This window comes from Schistocerca nitens, chromosome 1 (assembly GCF_023898315.1).
Source record: "Schistocerca nitens isolate TAMUIC-IGC-003100 chromosome 1, iqSchNite1.1, whole genome shotgun sequence".
In the NCBI taxonomy this organism is placed as follows: Eukaryota; Metazoa; Arthropoda; class Insecta; order Orthoptera; family Acrididae; genus Schistocerca; species Schistocerca nitens.
This window is the reverse complement of record NC_064614.1, coordinates 929896414-929917932: the sequence shown is the minus strand read 5'-3', so window position 1 is coordinate 929917932 and position 21519 is coordinate 929896414. Positions and strand designations below refer to the sequence as shown.

Genomic DNA, 21519 nt, shown 5'->3' with positions numbered 1-21519 from the left:
AAAACAATCACGTCAGACAATGGCCCTCAATTTTCATCCAGTATACTTTAGAATTTCTGCTCTCAGTACTGAATAATACATCTGACAATGGCACCATTCTATCCATTCTCCAATGGTGTAGACAAGCAGTTTGTCTGCACCTTTGAGATGCAGATGTGGAGATGCTGTACAAAAGGCCAACATCCTGATCCAGTTCCTGGCATCCTATGGGACTACACCAATATAGGGGCACATCCTGGTACAACTGCAGGATAGCCACTGAGTCTGCACCCTCTGGGACCTACAGCATGCACACGACAGCCCAGCTGTTGCCTATTTACTGGGCACAGATGACTGGACTCAAACCTATATGAGAGTTCCAGGATGGATACTAGGAATCATTAGAGCCACCCAGTGGTGACATATGTTCACTGTGGATGCCAATGGAGCCATGCATGTATGGCTTGCCAACCAGCTGTGCCCCCACTTGGCAGCTTTATGTTCAAGACAACCACCATCTCTTCCAGATTATGCTTGATGCCTGGCAGACCTATATTGCTAGGTTAAGTGCTGTAGGAGCTGGTCCCCTATGGAATGGGATTGTTTTCCATCCCCAGCACTGCTGACTTCAAGTACTGGCTTAGAGACTGGAATACCACCTCAGCACCACACTCTCACTGGAAGCAGAGAGGATACAGCAATATGAGGTGTTAAGATGGACAGTGAATATTTAGATGTCATGCTCATTAACACCTAATTGCTACTGGTACAGAAATCACAACAGCAACAGGGGCACTTCTGACCTTACTTTCCAATTTAAGTAGGGGGTACGCTATGTTGATGAGTCAAAACATTATGACCACCTGCTTAATAGCTTGTCTGTCCATTTTGAAATGAAATACATCACTGATTCTGCATGTCAAGGATGTGAGAGTATGTTGGTAGGTTTGTTGAGGTATGTGGCATTAGATGTTTACACACAGGTCATGTAATTCGCATAAATAACAGGCCCCTGGTTTGTGTACACAGTGATGACACCATATAGCAACCCAGTTAGGGGTCCATAGGATTTACATCAGGCAAATTTGGTCACTACATCATCAACATGAGTTTACTATAATGCTCCTCAAACCATTGTAGCATCATTCTGGCTCCAAGACATGGACAATTATACTGCTGAAGTATGAAATTGCCATGAGGGTAGATATCAAGCATGAAGGGATGCAGGTGGTTCACAGCTATCAGCAGTCTTCAGTTACTACCACAGGTCCCATGCAAGCATAGGAGAATGTCTCCCATAGCATAATATTGCTCCCAATAGCCTGCACCATGGCACACTGCACATTTCAAGCTGCTATTCACTTGAATGATGCCATTTGTGAAGACGACCATCAATCTAGTGTAGCGAAAACATGATTCACTGGAACAGTCGACACATTTCCATTGATAAAAATTCGAATCCCAATGGTCCCATGGCCACTGCAGTCATAATTGATGATGTTGTTGGGTCAACATGTGAACACGTAGGGGTGGTATGCTGCACAGATCCATGTTCAACAATGTAAAATAAACTATGTGCTCTGAAACACTTGTGTATGCACCAGCATTGTGCTCTTTTGGGAGAGGTGCCACAGATCACCATCTATCCTAATTTATAGAGCAGACTAGCGTCTGAACCCAACATTCTGTGAAGAGTCATGGACATCTCCACCATTTAGTGCATAGTTGTCCATTTCCAGTCCACATCTTCGTTAGGGCAATTCCTCATCAATGTCTGCTCTGCTTGCCTACTTTTGCTACCATGTTATGTGCCTGCAGTGCCACCAGGTGGCATCAAATGTTGCGGCAGCCAGTGGTCACAATGTTTTGGCTTATCAACCTCTATTTATATCATCTTACTATGAGCTTAATACCTTGCAATATCTGGTGTCAATGACACCAACAGCAGCTGGTAAGGTGTATTAACTGACCATCACATGGGCCTGGCTGCTGACGTCAAGCAGGAGATAAAGTCCAGCTGCCGGGCAGCTGCAAGACACTTTGAATCATGTGGTGAAGCCTACACCTCACCATACTTCATGACCTGGTTGTTTACTTTATTTCAACTAGATTACATTTTTTTATTGCTGGTCTATTGATTATTGATATATTTGCTTGACCATGCACTGTCTGGATTCTTTTCTAGGTGTGTTATGTAATTTAAGATAACTTGATGAGAACTGAAGCTATCAAATGGTGATAGTGTATTCATATTTTCTGTGTAATTAAGAGTGTGCTGCATCATAGCAGGTGCAATAATATTTATCTTACCTATAATATTTTGGATAGTCAAAATCTGAACATTAGGTTAAATGGAAGACATTTGAGTTGAGTTTGCATGAAATTTGTGAAAATCTCAAATTACCTCATTAGATGCTATGAATGATGAAGAAAGAGTGATCCCTTCACACATAAAAAATACAGGAGCATAAAATCTCAAAGAAGATTATTAAAATCAAATATGAAAAGAGAACAACCAAGTAAGGAGAAGAATAGGAATATAAAATAATGGAACAAATTTTTATTTTTTTAAATTTAGTTTTATCAAAATACCACAGAGGGAATGAACATGAGAAAAATGACAAAACAACAAAGAAACTGATGATACCTCATTGTCACAAGTACAATAGGCATGAAACTGAAAAGAATTATATTATGACAATACACTCATTTTCCAGAGTTTTACACAAAAAAAACAAATTTTCTACCAATCTGCCTTCTTCTTAATCAATATTCTTCTTACAACAAGGGAGGTCAAATCCACCAGATACCATCTTAGTATTTAAGTTGCTTATTTTTAATGCCAAGTCTAAAAGCAGACATAATTGCATAATAGATGAAAAATAATTATTTGATTTATAAATAATTAATTATGTATACTTTAATACACATATACTGTAAAAAATTGTTATTTTAAGGTATTCTTAAATAGATTGTTTCATGATTTTGCAGTGTCTATTATGTAATATATGTAACTTAAGATTATGCCTAATGTTTGTTGAAATTTAGGAGTGCTATTTTTTTTAATGAAGGGTATTGATTTCATTGTAAACAGACATCCTGATTTTAATCCAGATGAAGAATATGGAAAAGAAATGGTTGCTTATCTGCCATTCTTTCATGCTTTTGGTCTTCACATAATGATTGGATGCTTTGACGAAGGTGTTGCCATGATAATCATGACACAATTTGACATAGACACATTTCTGCAACTTATACAGGATTACAAGGTATTATAAATTTCTCAAATACGTTTCCTCTTTGAAATAGTTCCATTTTTATGTCCCAATAGTGTACCAGATCTTCATATGAGGAGTAAAGTCACACCTCTAATATATGTGCACAAGCTATATACAGTGCCCCAGGAGGAATGGTCAGTATTTAGAGATATGACAGGAACACTCAGTTGAAGCAAAAACTTCAATTAAACATTGGATTATAAGATTTGAGCACTTGTTTGTCTCTGTCACTGTAAAAAATCTCTTCTACTGCAACCTCTATTCTTTCCGCATTTACAGAGGAGCTAGTATGGGGGAGAAAAAAAAAAAAAAACCATGGGCTCTAAAATATATACTTTCAGAGCACTTGCTCAGTGGAAGAGATGTGTTTTAGAGTATCGAAGATGAACAATTGCCTATAGCTCTTAAGGTACACACTTTAGAGCCCACATTTACTCAACATTTTTTATTGTTTTGGTCCATACTACCTCCTCCCAAAATTTGGAAAGCAAAGAGCTCACAGTAGAAGAGATTTGTTTCACACAATTGAAGATGAAGAAGTATTCATAGCTCTTAAGGTATGCATTATAGAGTCTACGATTACTAGATTTTTTTTGCTTTGAATGATTGTTCCTGTCATATCTCTGAATAGTGACCATTACTCTTGTGTCATTCCATATATTTGCACTATATTCAATATATCATATACAATTATGTAAATAAAATGATATTTTAAGATTTTTACAAATATTATCACATTCTACCAAAAATACTTGTATAAAAAGGTTAGTCAGACTGCATTTAGAATTGAAAGAGGAGTTATAAAAGGAGATCCCATTATGTGAAAACTGTTCCCATTAATCCTAGAGGATGCATTCAGGTCCTTAAACTAGGAAAACAGAAAAAAATCACTGCTACTTGAACATATCTAAACCAATTTTGTTTTGTTGACAAAATGGCACTGTTTACTTAAACTGGAATAAAACTTCAGCATTTAATGTAAGAATTTAATAGAGCATGTCTGGTATCAGATTTGAACATCTAACTCAATAAGATGAAAATTATTTGTAAACAACATATTCAGAATAAAATAATATACATGAAGTCACAGAGCCAGAGTATGTGATTTTATACGGTGTTTAGGCTAAATGAAGAAAACAATGGGTGAATAGAAAAAGCAACAGAACAGTAAAAATGGTCTAGTAGTAAGGTAAACAGGAGTTTCAAATATAGCTTTGAATATGTCTGAAATGGAGTGTTCTCAATCAGAGTGTATGCTGTGTGTATTGACTAGTGACAGTCAGGCATAGTTGGTTGGCTGATTTGGGAGAGGGGACCAAACAGCTAGGTCATTGGTCCCATCGGATTAAGGACGGATGGGGAAGAAAGTTGGCTGTGCCCTTTCAAAGGCACTATTCTGCCATTTGGCTGAAGCCATTTAGGGAAATCGTAGGAAACCTCAATCCAGTTTGAACCATCATCCTCCCAAATGCAAGTCCTGTGTGTTAAACACTGTGCCACCTCACTCATTAGCTGGCATGGATATTTAATGTAACAAAGTGAGAGTTGCTGAGCCAGCAGTTGGGAGATGCTTGTTAGGAATTACTGTGAGAGACAGGTGAGCAAACAAATAGCAGATGTAATTAATCGTACAATGAAAATTTGACAGAAATATGTGGGACATGGTAGGTGGACTGAAGAAGATGTTTGCTGAATTCTAAGTGGCAAGAAGACTGAGATGATAGTTAATGGAAGGTTCATGAAGGATTTATATAAACGCATGTAACTTAAGACCATAACAAACAATGGAAAGTCCAGGATGGAATAGCAACAAAATTACGAAAAGGATAGATTGAGACTCACCAGCCCAGGTAGCTGTGTGTGCTTAACTGCTGCTACTCGGATGAAGAGGTGTGCTTACTCCAGATTAAATCTACCCATCAGATTAACAACAGAGGTCGGTGTGCCGAGCAGCCTGGATGTGGTTTTTAGGTGGTTTCCCTTATCTCACTAGGTTAATACAGAGCTGTTTCCGAAGTCCCTCCTCAGTTACACAACTTCATAAACATTTATAAAACTTTCACCTACTTTCACGTGAATAACACAACATCTGAAAGTTGTTATGCATAGATTCTGTCCTGGGTGGTAGCAGGGTGATAATAGTAAGAATCATGCCAAATCCATTAATAACCATGCTGACCCAATACTGATGTTGGACATAATCACAAGAAAAAGAAGAAGATGGATCACTGCTGACTATGTAGAGAAGGTGTTGAGTTGCAGACAGGCACAATGAAAAGACTGCTAGACATTCAAGCTTTCACTCATTCTTCAGAAACAGAAAACATATACACATTCACGAAAGCATGAATGACACTTACATGATCACTGTCTTCAGCTGCTTAGGATTAATTCCGAGTGCATCTGACATGAGTCCAGTTGGGGTGGGTGGTGGGGGTAAGGAGTCATTGGCTGGGGCGGGAGGGATAGCTGCATAGTAATAGGGGATGTTGTACTGCCTGTGAGAGAATGGAGGGATGTGGTGGGGACAAGACAGGGCTAGTGCAGTACTGAGAGGTTGTGCTTGGAGGAGGGGGAGGCAATTGGACAGCAGAGACATAGAGAAGAGGAGCAGTTAGTAGGCACACTAATGGAATAGAGGGCATGTGAAGTGCTGGAGTCAGTAGGCAGTGGACCGGGACTAACGAAGATTGAGGCCCTGGGGTTTATGGAAACAAAGGATATGTTGTAAGGAGAGTTTTCACTTGTACAATTCGAAAAAAGCTGATGTTGGTAGGAAGGATCCAGATAGCACAAGCTGTGAAGTTATCACCGAAGTGAAGTGCAGCGTGCTGGATAATGTGTTCAGCAACTGGGTGGCACAGCTGTCTCTTAGCTGCAGTTTGTTGGGGGCCGTTCATATGGACAGATAGCTTGTTAGTTGTCATAGTAACGTGGAAAGCAGCACAATGGTTGCAACTTAGTTTGTAGACTGCATGGCTGCTTTCAGAGATAGCCTTGTCTTTGATGGGATACAAGAAGCCTATAACAGGAGTGGAGCAGGTGATAGTGGAAGGATGTATGGGACAGGTCTTGCATCTAGGTCTACTGCAGGGATATGAGCTGTGAGGCAATGGGTTGGGGTTAGGGGTGCAGTGGGGTTGGACAAGGATCTTGTGCAGATTTTGTGGGTGGTGAAATAACACTGTGGGTGGGGTTGAGAGGATAGTTCATACAAAATTCCTCACGTTAGGGCATGATGAGAGGTGACTGAAACTGGCAGAGAATGTGTTTCATTTTATCCAATCCTGGATGGTACTTAGTCATGAGAGGTGTGCTCATTCTTGGCCAGACAGTGGGTGACTGTGGGAGGTGGTGGGTGACTGGAGAGACAGTACATAGGAAATCTGTTTCTGAACAAGGATGGGAGGCTAATTTTGGTCTGTGAAGGCTTCAATGGGACCCTTTGCTTACTAAGAGAGGGACTGCTCATCATTACAGATGCAATGACCATGAGCAGCTGTATGGAAGAGACTTCTTGATATGGATTGGGTAGCAGCCTTCAAAGCTGAGATATTGTTGGTGATTGATAGGTTTGATGCAGACAAAGACACTGATGTGGCCATTCTTGAAGTGGAGGTGGCTTGTTGGATTCAGGTGAAATGAACAGGGGAGAAGGTATTGAGGTTCTGGAGGAATGTGGATAGGGTGTTGTCATGCTGGGTTCAGATCACTAAGATATCATCAGTGAATGTGAACCAGATGAGGGCTTTGGGATTCTGCATGATTAGGAAGGATTCTTCAGATGGCTGCTGAATATGTTGGTATAGGATCGAGTCATGTGGATGCCCAGTGCTGTACCATGGATTTGTTTGTAGACGATGGCTTCAAAGTAGAAATAATTGGGGGTGAGGATATAGGAAGAAAGTTGTAGACCATGGGCATTGGAGATGTTATTGTAGAGGGAGGTTTCATTGACAGTGATGAGCAGAGTGCCGTGTGATAAAGGTACAGGAACTATGGAGAGTTGCTAGAGGAAATTATTGGTGTCATTTTTGAAGGGGGATAGGTTACATGTAAGAGGCTAAAGTGTTGATCCTCTGTGGAGGCATAGTAACTGGCCACAACAGGGCATTCTGGTTGTTTGTGTTTATGTACTTTAGTAAGCATGTAGATGGTAGGAATGAAGGGAGTGGTGAGGGTGAGGGGGGAGAGAGAGGGAGAGAGAGAGAGAGAGAGAGAGAGAGAGAGAGAGAGAGAGAGAGAGAGACTCAGAGGAGAGGTTCTGGGATGGACCTTAGGATTTGAGGAGGGATTAGAGATCATGCTAGATTTCTAAAATGGGGTCACTGTGGCAGGTTTTATAGATGGACAAATCTGTCAGCTGACATAGTTTCTCAACCAAGTGATCCCTGAGGTTCAAAAAATGCAGTGGTGCCACATTTGTTGGCAGGTATGATTATAAGATCAGGATCAGTTTTTAGGTGGTGGATTGCAATTCTTTCTGCAGATGTGAGATTGATTTCCATGTTGAGAGGTTAAGCAATTCTGGAATGTTAACAGGGATGGTTGAGGGGCACTGGGGGATGATCAGGGTTGGGTGAAGGAGTGAAATGTGTCAGGAAGGTTCAACATTGGCTTTGGATTGAGTTTGATTGTTAGGTTAGCAGCAAAAAAGTGTTTCCATCATAGGGAATGGAAGAAGGAGAGAAGTTCTTTAACAAGTCCAGCTTTATTGAATATAAGAGTGGGGTAAAAGATACAGCTCTTAGAAAGGACTGATTCTTCTGTGGTACTGAGGCTTTTGGAGGAAAGGCTGATGGCAGTGTTTTGGGTTTGTTTGGATCCTGGATGGTGTTGGGAGTGAGTTTCTGACAGCATAGTAGATGTAGCAGGTCTGCAAGGCAGGGTTTGTCAGCTCTGAGGGGCTGCGGGGGAGGTTTGATGGAAGCACTTATAGAGGTGGCAGGTAGTGGTAGTACAAGTTGAAAGCAGGAGATGAACAGGTTGGAGAGTTTTCTGAAGTGAAATTGTATATGCTGCTCTAGTGTGTGTTTGTGTGTGTGTGTGTGTGTGTGTGTGTGTGTGTGTTGTTCTATTTCTGAATTGAATGACTTTTTTGTCCAAAAGCTTAAATGTGTTGTCAGTCATTTCACTGCATCTGTCTGGAACTCATCACCTCCTCAATGTGGTGAATAGCAATCTGTCATTTTCATAATATTGTTATTATCCCATCTTAGACTTTCCATTGATTGATTTTGCCTAATAGCTTTCCTTCCATGCCCCAGCCCAGTGCTGTTCCTCATTGTTACTATTCCCTAACACATTACTTTACTCAGTGACTGTCCTTTTCTTTTTCTTCTTTGTTGTGTTTTATTGTCACCTTCCAAAACGTACATATTCTGATTTCCGAAACACGCAGTATCAATGGTCTTTCCCTGCACAACACACTGCTACATGACAGTGTGAATTGTTGGTGCAGCATATCGTGTCCCACATTCTTCCAGCCAATATTATTATAATATTATTATAAATATAATATTATTCCTAAATATAATATTATTCCTATAACCTATTTAAAATTACTTGATAGTTGATGTCTGTCACTTGACACTGCAGTGTTGCCACATTAGCTGCCGCTTGGTCAAAAACGACATGCAAGCACAGTGTATCACTTCACAAATGCTGAAATGCTGTTCATGTAATGCGAAGTGATGTTGAAAGCTACTGCCATCAGGTTTGGTGGGAATGCAAGATGCTCTGTCCACAGCTGATATTAAATGTTCAATGACTGAATGCATTTTGTAGCCCTGAATGTACTCATGTACTAATCTAACCACAATCTCTTGATGTGCAATGTATCTGAGAATATGGCAATTAGTAAACTGCAGGAGAACTATTAATTATGTTCGCTTTGCTCATGGAAAATTAATGCTGACCTGTACGAGCAAACTTAAGAGAGAAAAAATTCAGTTTCAGCATGAAATGTTAACTATAACATCTCGCTTTTGCTATGTGAGTTGATGCGATACCAGCCAATGAGCAGCCCTTGTTAGAACTCATTTACAGGTTATAGGTGATAGAGGCAGATTCCAAATGAAAAAAACAATGATAGGAAAAAAATTAAAAGCAAATAGAAAGTCAATAAGATGAGTAAAATCATGGACAAAATATTAAAGCTAAAAAACTTCATTGAAACCAGTTAAATGAAAATAATAATAATCAGTCATTTTGATAAAGATTTAAAAATAAAAACAAAGTTTTAACACACAATGGTATTTGATCCCATGACCTTTTGCTTTTTGATCTGTAACACTACACTATGGATAACCTTCAGGTTAGATTAAATAATTTAATGGAATAGATAAAAAATCTACTCACCAAGCGGCAGCTAACACACACATAAAAGACGCTTGTAATTGGCAAACTTTTGAAGCCAGGGACTCCTTCTTCCAGCAGAAGGGTTGAAGTAGAAGGAAGAGAGGTGATCAAAAAGGACTGGAGAGGTCTAGGAAAAGGGGTAGATTTCAGGAAAGTCACACAGAGCCACAGTTCAGGGGAGACTGACCGCACTGGATGAGAAGCAAAGACTGATTGTTGGGGACTGCATCAGACAAGATTTGAAAACCTGAGAGCTTAAAGGTGGAAGACCAGGCTTTATGACTCGGGACAACAGGGAGATCCAGGAAATACCTGGGATTTTTTTCATCCAGGAGAAAACTGGGAAAAACCCAGGAATTTTTTAGAATTCCAGGAATTTTTCATTGTTTTAGTTTTCAGTTAAATTTTTGTAATTTTGACTGGTAAGAAAAGATACTCTACCAAAGGATATTACTATATCCCCATACTTCAGAATAATACTTCAACAATAAAACATAAATGAGAGAAAAAAACGAAAATAACTTAAATTGCAAAGGAAATGCTCCATATACAACAATGACACACAGTGCTCATGCAAGCGTCTGCCAACAGCAAAATGTGTCAGAGGCCTTAGGAACACTAAGCAATGCTTCATAACAACAAATTGCCTCCGATGAGCATGAAGTCACAACTGTTTACATTAGATTCATTTTAGCAGTAATGAGCGGACTCCTGTGCATGCGCAATTGAGTCACATTTGAGTAGTAGATTCTCCCACTTCTGGTTACAGGAATGTGCCTGTTGGTTGTGCAAGCAGTCGCAGCAAGCAGCTAGATGCTACTGGGAAATGGGGGTGTCAAATTCATATTCTTGTGGGAAAAAAAACTTGTTTCACAAAGCGCCTAGCATCCAGCGCACGTTGGTCTATCGATTATTCATATGATTTTGAAATGCATCCCTGTAGGTTTTTGTACATTTTTGAACACATTTTAAGTTGATTTCTGAATGAATCATAAGTTGATTTTTGAATGCGTGCATAGTGTACATGATGTCTCTGTCAGGAGAATCCTCGTCGCATCTAGAAGTAAACTTTCCGCAGACAAAAGGGGATGGGGCTATACAATATGAGTGGAGTAAAGCTGAACTGATGAACGCCAATTGGTGTCTGATTATGTGTTTGTTGGGTTTGCAAATGTTCAGCATTGTTATAATTACTAGCGAAATGCATAGATTCGGACTACCAGAGTGCAAATAAATGACTAGCAGGAATAACAGGTGAAAAAAATTACATATTATCTTCTCGGTGTATCCAAGAAGATGAAATTTTGACAGAAAATTTTTGGCCAAATCGCTACACTAGTAAGGACCAGTTGTACAGTCCCTGGTTAGCAGCTATTACCTACCAGTTTCTTTTGTGTTTCATGTACATTATGGTATTAGTGTGTAACTGTGACTTCTCGTATAATGCACCATTTCCCTCACCATTTCATCCAAAGTATTTAGTTGTATTGTTTGTGCTGTGTGTGATTAAGCTTAGAGTGAATTCATCCATGGTCGCTTCATCCACCTCTCCCTGTATTACAAGTGCACATCAGTGTTTTGTTGTCATGATAACATTGAATGTGACCAGTCTGGTTATAACTGTGAACTGATATATTTGTCTAAGTTATGTAGATTGCACAGGTGTGTTCGCAAGTTGTAGACTGCTTAGTGCCTTTTGACATGCTGGTGTCCACACCTCAAGCTGTGAGCACACACTGTGTGTCACCCGCAGCAATTTATATGCATGTGCTGAAGTGTATTATGTTAAATGATATGGACACCCTCAAGTTAGTATTTAGTTTTGCTTTGGTATGCACACCAGATCCAGGTGCACTTGAATAGTAGTGCCCACAAGGACAGAAGAAGTGTTTTTTTCTGGGACAGCTTAAGTTAGTAAGCTATCCTGTGTAATCCTACTATATACATTATACTATACTATATGTACTGTAGTTGTGTCCGCTTCCAATAAAGAAACCATTAGAACATTTCTGTGTTCCATTATTTCATTCTCTAGACCCAGCCCTACATGTGCCAGAGAACACCACAAGTTGGGCTCACGTTTAGCAAGATAGTGAGGAACATATTTTTCATGAAATAATTGTATCACATAGTTCCGTAGATCCTATCAAGAAGCAAAACCTTCAGGCATATGGACTAGGTGAATGTATACATTAACAGAAGACATTGAAAACATAGAATCTTAATCTGTATACTCTATTAACTATTACTGTGCTGCTTAGTGCTGTTCATGATTATTCCAGTTAAATTTAATCAAGTAAACTAGAAAGTAAGCTGCTACTTACAAAAATTTGCTGCCTCCTATATTATTTATTTCATTTGATCCAAGAATAATTTTTAGTACATTGTTTATACATATGATGTAGGAAAAGGGTAAAAATAATTAATCTATGATTACAGTAGTCATTGGGACTGCAAGATCAACACAATCAAAGTGTACAATGATATAAACTGACATACTACATTGCTTCTACATATGACAGCTGTAGTTATTATGTGAGACTACATGATCAGTACAAAGTAACTTATAGTGAAGTGACACAAAACATTATTAACAACATTTATTAATTGAGGTTTACTTATTATAATATTCCAGAAATTCAGAGACAGATTGCAAGCAGTGGTCAAGCAAGAACTATTTGAAATTTACCTGAAACGTACTTAATGTTGGTATGCATTTGTTAGTAAGAGGGCATTTGATTATACAACATAACTCCAGTATGATACTCTCTTCTTTTTCATAAGTTTGTACTTACTGTGTTAATGTGTAGTTTCAGCTCCTGTCTATTTTCATATGCATTTGTATCATAGTTATGTTTGAAAATGTCTGATGATCTTTTTCTGTATTTTAACTTTTTTTTAAATTGTGGAATCCCATCCAAAAATTATTCTGTACTTCAGCAATGACTGTACACTACCATGGTACATTGTAAAAAATACTATTTCATATATGTACAAAACAAGGCAGAGGTAGTATCTTCAGACTTTTAAAAATGGTCCACAGGAATCCCTGCATTTAGCTCCCTTTATCACTCCAATAATCTTTTTCTGTATTTTAAATTTTTTTAAAAAAAATTGTGGAATCCCCATCAGAAATTATTCTGTACATCAGCAATTATTGTACACTACCACGGTACATTGTTGCCAACGATTAGCAGCTTATATTTTGAGTGAGAATCCTAACAGTATATGTAAGTGTGTTCAGTTTTTCATTTAGAGTTTTAAGGTGCATCTCCCACTCCTTAATATGTATGCCTAAAAATTTTGTATGTTCACAATTGAGACATATTTTTCCTTCATTGATGAAAACAGGGTTTGCAGGATGGTGGTTTTGTATGGTGTGAAAGTTAACTACAACAGTTTTTTCAGAATTAATGATGAACCTATTGATCCTGAGCCACTGTGCTAAACTGTGCATAACTGACATTGCAGTTTCCTACCGATTTTCTTCACTGTTTGATTGAATTAGAATATTAGTGCCATTTGCAAGGAGTTTTGTGGTTCCATTGTGTATTTTATCAGCCAAGTCATTTACATACAGCAGAAATAGAAAAGGTCCCAGAACTGACCTTTGGGTCTTCCTACTTGAATTTTTGCTCATTACTGCAAAAACTAGAATTTTTTGTCTTCAATGTCTTTTTATTTTATTTTCATAATCTGTTGATGATTGTTGAGATAAAATGAATCCACCTTTCAGACTGGCCTCTAATTTCATGATTACTTAAGTTGTGGAAAAGAATGTCATGATCAGTAACATCAAAGGCTTTACAAAGATCAAGAAATATCCCAGATACCTGTTGCTTATCATCCACTGCTGTTAGTATTTCATTCAAAAAGATAAAAATTGCAGACTAGGTTGACTTTCCACCAGCTCTGAACCAATGTTGTGAGTCATTTATCAGTCTTTCTTTATTTAAAAAAGCTGTTAACCGCCTAAGAAACATTTTTCCATGAATTTGTTGAATCCTGACAAAACTGAAACTGACCTATCCTTAGCAGCTTCACATTTTGCACAATTCTTATGCAGAGGTGTTACTTTTGCACTTTTTAGACTATTTGGAAATGTGCCACTCTTACTCTGTCTGCTTGTGTTCCACAATATATTTTGCACTAGCTCTGATGATAGCATCTGGTATCTCATAAGCACCCACTGGCTGTTCATTAAACAATCCTTTTATAATTTTTGATTGCTCGGGGTGTCACTGGATACATAAATAATGTATTTGCATGAATTTTTTGATCTGACTGTACTCCCTTACAGTATAGATGTTTGTCAAGATGCGAATTTTCAATTGCTGTGCTATGTTTGAGAAATAATGATTGAAAGTGCTAGTCATTTGTCTAGGATCAGTTAGTTTACTGTTATTCACAATCAGCTTATATTGCTGTGTGAACTAGCAACCATTTCTCTTCTTATAATTTGCCAGGATTCTTTAGTTTTGCTCATGGAATTAGAGAGTAGTTTGTCATTTTCTATTTTTTTTAATTTTTTTAAAATAACTTATGTTTGTATTTGTTTATATCTTTTGAAATAGGCAGTAATGTTTGTTTTTGAAAAGAGTTAAATGTAGTGTTTTCTTGGGGAAAGCTATTTTTAAAATACTTAAATGGGGCCATAACCTTATCACAGTTTTCATTGGTATCATTACTGTTGTATACATCATACCAGTTTTCACATTTCAGGAGGAATCAAAAATATTCCAAACTAGATAGCTACTACTGATAGCTTATTATTTGTTTGATTACAATGGTATTTTTCAAAGAAATTATTTATCTACATCTGCAAACACTGAATCCATTTTAAATACGTTATTACTTGTCATGCCACTTTTCAATGAACACTGCTGCTAGCCATGCATTTAACACAGCTTTTCAATTCCTTGGTCAAGATACTCTGATAATTTCTACAAGAAACATGTTTTCAATTTTCTTTTCAAATGATATGGATTCCCAATTCCTTGTTTTATGTATTGTGGAAGCTTGTTTTATATGTTCCCACCAGAGCTCATAACTCAATTTTAACTTCAGATAAGGAGGCAAAATCTACATCAAAATTAATTTTGTATCAAGTACTGTGAGTATGTAATCACAGTTCATCTGAAACTGATTTTTATTGTCAGCAACAAAAACCATTAAGGAATAAATATATTGGGAAGTGAGTGTGAGAATACCAAGATTCTTAAAAAGGTTTTTGTAAGTTGTACAGTTTATTTACCTTACACATTATACTTACTGCCAACTTCTGCTGAACAAACACTCTATTTACTGTATGTGCACTGCCTCAGAAGATAATTCCAAGAGACAACAATGAGCATAACTATGTGAAATAAGCCTTGTCCTTAGGCCAACATAGTGAGAGATGTTACTTAGGGCATAACACCAATTTAACTATTTATCCAGCTGGACTGCAGGAAATTTTACACTCTGTGCTTCATTCAGTGTGCAATCATTAATTTCCACTCTTGGTGCAGACAAGTCATTACTGCTTATCTGAACTTGCATAATATGAACCATCATAAAATTAAAATTAAACTGTTAGCTGTGAACCAATTGTAGGCCAGTTCCATTATCATTTGAGCTGTGTCTGCTAAGGCTTAGTTTAAATGTTTGATTGATAGGTTTCTTTATTTATTTAAATTTTCTTTGCATGGACCCATCACAATGATGGCTTTTCCAAGTATCAGAAATATGACAAATTACACTTACAAATTATGTTTCACACTACAGCTACTGCATCTTATGTCTGTTTCATACATTTATTACTCTACAGCTTATCTGCTACTGGTTAATGTCACAATCACTGCTTTAAAATTCAGGAAAGATTTTAATTTTGAGTTGAAAATCATTCTCCACCCAGGTTCATAAAGAGTTTGGTAGTTTGTTCAACCACATCACAACTTTGATGTGTGGGCTTCCATGTGCAATTTTTAAAGTTGTTCTTTTCCAGAAATACTTCATTTTTATCCTGGTATTATGATCATGTACATCACTGCTCTTGATAACTTCCATTGGTTGACTCTTCAAAATGTAAATAATTTAAATATGTATAAGGAATATATCTAGTGTTAGGTATTTGTTCTGCACAAACACTTCACAACATGATTCTTTATGGCCATGTACAAATTTTATTGCTCTTTTCTGGAACTAAAATATTCTTTTTAAATGTACTTTGGCTGCACAGCCCTATAGTTCAATTCTGTAATTATGAAAGGAGTAAATTGTTTCATAGTACACTAATGTTAATGTTTGGTTAAGAACTATTCTTCTGAGTTGGCTAAGAAAGTATAAGACATTGCTAACTTTTGGAGGCCTGACTGCACAAAGACTGACCATTTGGCCAAAGTGGCCTACCAGAAATAATGCAATATGGTAAATCCATAACTGAAACATAATATTCTAATTTCTTAGGTGTTATTGATAAAAACACAAACTACAAGCCACATGTCAAATATCGTATTAATTTTTAAGTTCTACAATTTTTGCATTATATGTGTATCACATTTTGTAGTTGACTTAATTTTCCTATTTCCATTCACTAATATCTTACAGCATCATATTTTAGGGTAATTTGTCACTGAGGAAAAAAGTGTTTGTAGCATAGACATGTGTAATGAGGATAATATTTGTTGTCCATTTTGAAAGCTCTTGCAGACAGAGGGTATTTTGCAAGACTGCATGTAATACAGTGGTCAACTAAATTACATTTGAACTGAATTAGTGTAAAAAGAAAATATTTATGAATTCCTGTTACTATTGACATAACAATGTAGACTGCATTATATAATATGTAGAGTAGAATGTGTTGTATATGGTGTTTAATGCTTGTAAATGAGTGTCCTAATTGTCTAATATCAGTTATGCTGCACATAATATCAATTACGCTGCACAGGTTCAGTCACTTGCATTGGTGCCACCAATAGTAGCACTGATTTCATATCATCCAAGTGTAGCCAACTACGACTTATCAAGCGTTCGACGTGTGGGATGTGGAGCTGCTCCTCTAGGCTCTGACCTACAGGAAGCTTTCAAGAAACGCCTCCCCAGTGTTGAAGAAATTACTCAAGCTTATGGACTCACAGAAGCCACACTTATTGTTACTAGAATTCCCCCTGGTAAAAATAAGATGGGCTCATCAGGAGTGGCGGCACCTGGCATTGAAGTAAAGGTAAATATTATTCTTAGAATAGTAACTTTAATGCAGTGATAATACATTTACGGAACACACTAACATACGTTTATTTATATTGTCAGACTTTTGGCCTGTAATATAATAAAAGCTTTAGGAATATTGTTGATGATTGTTCATTTTTAGGGACTAATCATTTTTTTCATTAGTTACTTTATATTCTGGCTGGTTCATCACTGTTAAGACTCTCTCACTTGTAACATTAGTGCATAATTATATGATTAACATGATGAGAAGCTGGTCAAGCAGCCAATACACTATTCCATGGTGAGCGAGTCTGACATTTTGCTGAAAAAGTGGTGTGAGGGGTGTCAGTGAGGAGGTAGTCAGCACATGATGAAATTTTGTGGTAGAGCATAGGACTCTCTTGGTGGCTGCTTAATCATCTGCTACCACAAGATACAGAGAATTTTTCAGGTTCAGGGATATCTGTATGCAGTCCATTTAGTTTATTACTCAAAATTTATAATCTTACTCTCACTAGATTGCCAGCACTCAGTTAATTCATAATGAGTATTTGTCACTTTCAGTTGAACACAGCTTGTTAGCTTGAGTAATTAGGCTTTTGTGGACTGTTATTCCACAGCTGACAAGAAATTCGCATACAGTCTTTGATGGCGGGATGCCTTCCTCTTTTAGTATACTACTCATGGGGCTTGTCTGTGATGTGCAATGCTTCCATACCTACATTTACACATATGATGTCCAGGAGGTGTAGTACTGATGCTGCCCATCACATCTGTGCCTACATGTGCAGAATTAATGACTTAATGTAGGTGTAAGTGAATCCTATGATCTGCTTCCCAGGTGGGGCTGATGAGGTATCTGAGTGCATTTAGTTTAAATGTACAGTTTCCCTTTAGCTGATGTGTGGTAGCCATATCTGGTAACAAGTAGGAGGCTGAGGAAGCAGCATTGCTCAGCTATACCTACAGCATCAGTAGAATTCAGGGAAATGGTATAATTAATTGTTCTGAAGTGCTTATATTGGCCTTTAGAAGGAATCATCCAGAATCCAAACTTGAAGCCAAATTTTGTTCTTTGTAGATGCCTCCCATTACCTGGCTTTCAGTGGCAGCTACCATTCATGAAGGACTAAAGTGTAGATACATTACAGTTGCATCTAGTTAACTGTCTCTTACTTCCTCGGGATGGCACATTACAAGATCCACCAAGCCCTTTGATTCCCCAGCTTCCTTTTTTTCCCAGTGTTTTTACCTGATCTACTAAATTCAACAATTATTTTGTAGTTAGGGCAGCCACAGCTTAGATTATACATTTTTGCTGGAAAGAAATTTCAAAAAATTCTCCTACACAATCTTAAAAAATCCTTTAAAATCATTTTCAGGGTGTATATGTCTCAAGACAATCAGGAAATCTGAGAAAATCCAGGATTTTCTTTTTAACTCTGGGAATTTTCCATTGTTTTAATTAGCAGGTAAATTTTTATAATTTTGATGGTAAGAACTAATACTCTAACAAAGAATTTTACTTTAGCCCGCTAACGCAGAATAATATTGCGGGGGGGGGAAATTAAGATGCAAAGAAAATGTACCATTTAGAACACACAGTATGCATCACAGTCCAAAACATATACAGTCGCAACACTGCTGTTCATTTTTTGTTGTACTATGGGGCAGCAGCACTCCAAGTGGCCAGAAAGCTACATTTCTGAATATAATGTTGGATGAATGTGAATAGTATCATTTATATTGATTGTAACATAGTTTTTACAATGGGGAGTATATCTACTGCCATAAAAATTGACAATAACTATGAAGTAACACCACATTTATTTTTCTTTAGTTTCCTAAGGACAATGGGAAGTATGAAATGGTACTTTGCTGAAAAGTTTATTTAGGATTCTCTTGTAACCTGCAAATATACAGGGTGTTACAAAAAGGTAAGGCCAAACTTTCAGAAAACATTCCTCACACACAAATAAAGAAAAGATGTTATGTGGACATGTGTCTGGAAACGCTTAATTTCCATGTTAGAGCTCATTTTAGTTTCGTTAGTATGTACTGTACTTCCTTGATTCACCGCCAGTTTGCCCAATTGAAGGAAGGTAATGTTGACTTCGGTGCTTGTGTTGACATGCGATTCATTGCTCTACAGTACTAGCATCAAGCACATCAGTACATAGCATCAACAGGTTAGTGTTCATCACGAACGTGGTTTTGCAGTCAGTGCAATGTTTACAAATACGGAGTTGGCAGATGCCCATTTGATGTATGGACTAGCACGGGGCAATAGCCGTGGCACAGTACGTTTGTATCGAGACAGGCTTCCGGAATGAAGGTATCCCGACAGGAAGACGTTCGAAGCAATTGATCGGCGTCTTAGGGAGCACGGAACATTCCAGCCTATGATTCGTGACTGGGGAAGACCTAGAATGACAAGGACACCTGCAATGGACGAGGCAATTCTTCGTGCAGTTGAAACCCTAATGTCAGTGTCAGAGAAGTTGCTGCTGTACAAGGTAATGTTGACCACGTCACTGTATTGAGAGTGCTACGGGAGAACCAGTTGTTTCCGTACCATGTACAGCATGTGCACGCACTATCAGCAGCTGATTGGCCTCCACAGGTACACTTCTGTGAACGTTTCATCCAACAATGTGTTAATCGTCATTTCAGTGCGAATGTTCTCTTTACGGATGAGGCTTCATTCCAACGTGATCAAATTGTAAATTTTCACAATCAATATGTGTGGGCTGACGAGAATCCGCAGGCAATTGTGCAATCACGTCATCAACACAGATTTTCTGTGAACGTTTGGGCAGGCATTGTTGGTGATGTCTTGATTGGGCCCCATGTTCTTCCACCTATGCTCAATGGAGCACGTTATCATGATTTCATACGGGATACTCTACCTGTGCTGCTAGAACATGTGCCTTTACAAGTACGACACAACATGTGGTTCATGCACGATGGAGCTCCTGCACATTTCAGTCGAAGTGTTCGTACACTTCTCAACAACAGAGTCGGTGACCGATGGATTGGTAGAGGCGGACCAATTCCATGGCCTCCACGCTCTCCTGACCTCAACCCTCTTGACTTTCATTTATGGGGGCATTTGAAAGCTCTTGTCTACGCAACCCCGGTACCAAATGTAGAAACTCTTCATGCTCATATTGTGGATGGCTGTGATACAATATGCCATTCTCCAGAGCTGCATCAGCGCATCAGGGATTCCATGTGATGGAGGGTGAATGCATGTATCCTCGCTAACGGAGGACATTTTGAACATTTCCTGTAACAAAGTGTTTGAAGTCACGCTGGTACGTTCTGTTGCTGTGTGTTTGCATTCCATGATTAATGTGATTTGAAGAGAAGTAATAAAATGAGCTCTAACATGGAAAGTAAGCGTTTCCGGACACATGTCCACATAACATATTTTCTTTCTTTGTGTGTGAGGAATGTTTCCTGAAAGTTTGGCCGTACCTTTTTGTAACACCCTGTACAATGAAGAATTTTGTTTTCCTTTAAGAACTTCAAGTGGCTAGTAAACAGTAGAAGACCTGACCTTTTGCAGAAAGACTTCGTCTATCTATTCAACAATGCAAAGTTTTCTTCACTGGATTTTCAGTCAAATGACAATAAAATGTCAGAAGTAATAAAACTTTTTTTCTAACACAGAATGAACCAATCTCAGTACTGTTGCTACACCAGAGACACAAACGGCAAAAGTCTTAAACAGATTCACTTTTGATCCAAAAGCAGCTACATGCACAGAAATATTCGTGCATTGGAAAGTTGAATGAAATGTAAGAATGTGCAAAAATACGTAGCGTACATGCTGCAGCGTGTCAAAGATCTTTCTAAAATATGTTTTATTTGCTACATTTCACTTGATAAAGTGTCGGTAAGTTCTACGCAGGTGTATAAAACTTTTACCATTCAAAGGACTGATAAGTTTTACAGCTCCAAGGGAAAGTATTCTGTCACTTAACATGGGAAACATGTATTTTCACACAGGAAAAGTGTATTTTTAACCGAAAAATCTGGGAATCATTTTTTCTTGTCTGTGTATACACCCTGATTTAAATATTCTTTGAGAATGAATGAAAATTCAAGGTGCATTAGCTGTTTACAGTTACCCTTAATAAACAACATAACTGGTTTCACACTGTTATATGTGCATATTCATGTGATAATCTGTACTGAACACAAAAAATGTTTTTATAAAATGCCGTTAATAAATGGCATGTAATAGTGAGAAAGAAGAACAGGTTTTTAGTTACACATTTTCATTTCACAAGGATAGTCAGAATGTGCAATGTCGCAGCAAACTGATTAAGTGTGTAACCTCTTAAAATGTTGATCATTGGATGGCTAAACTGGGAATGTATACACCATAAGATAAATGCCAAAAGCATCAAAACTCATGTTCCAATGAAGCATCTAGGGAACAAGAGCAAATCCCTACAAATTAGAACATACAGGGCAGAAACAGTGGTAATGGATGCACATACTCTAGTAAAATATGTAGAAATGAGAGCAGATCACTGCAAATTAAAACATGTAGGGCAGAAACAGTTGTAACAGGCTCCATGTAGTGCAAGATGTCACTCACCGAAGCTCTGATACTATAGAATCAAGATTTAAAAAGTTGACACCTTATTAAACATCCTGTAGATCTATAGTGCAATCCACATTAAATGAGGAGTGCAGT

The 21519-nt window shown here is 37.9% G+C and overlaps 1 protein-coding gene across 1 annotated transcript in view; it reads left to right on the top strand.

The window, feature by feature from the left end:
- The window catches only part of LOC126193392 (uncharacterized), a 139070-nt gene that overhangs the window by 100197 nt on the left and 17354 nt on the right, over positions 1-21519 (top strand). Inside the window, exons 5-6 of the mRNA XM_049932683.1 lie at positions 3074-3248; positions 16546-16821. Of these exons, the coding sequence (XP_049788640.1) occupies positions 3074-3248; positions 16546-16821 (451 nt within the window). The remainder of the gene's footprint in view (positions 1-3073; positions 3249-16545; positions 16822-21519) is intronic.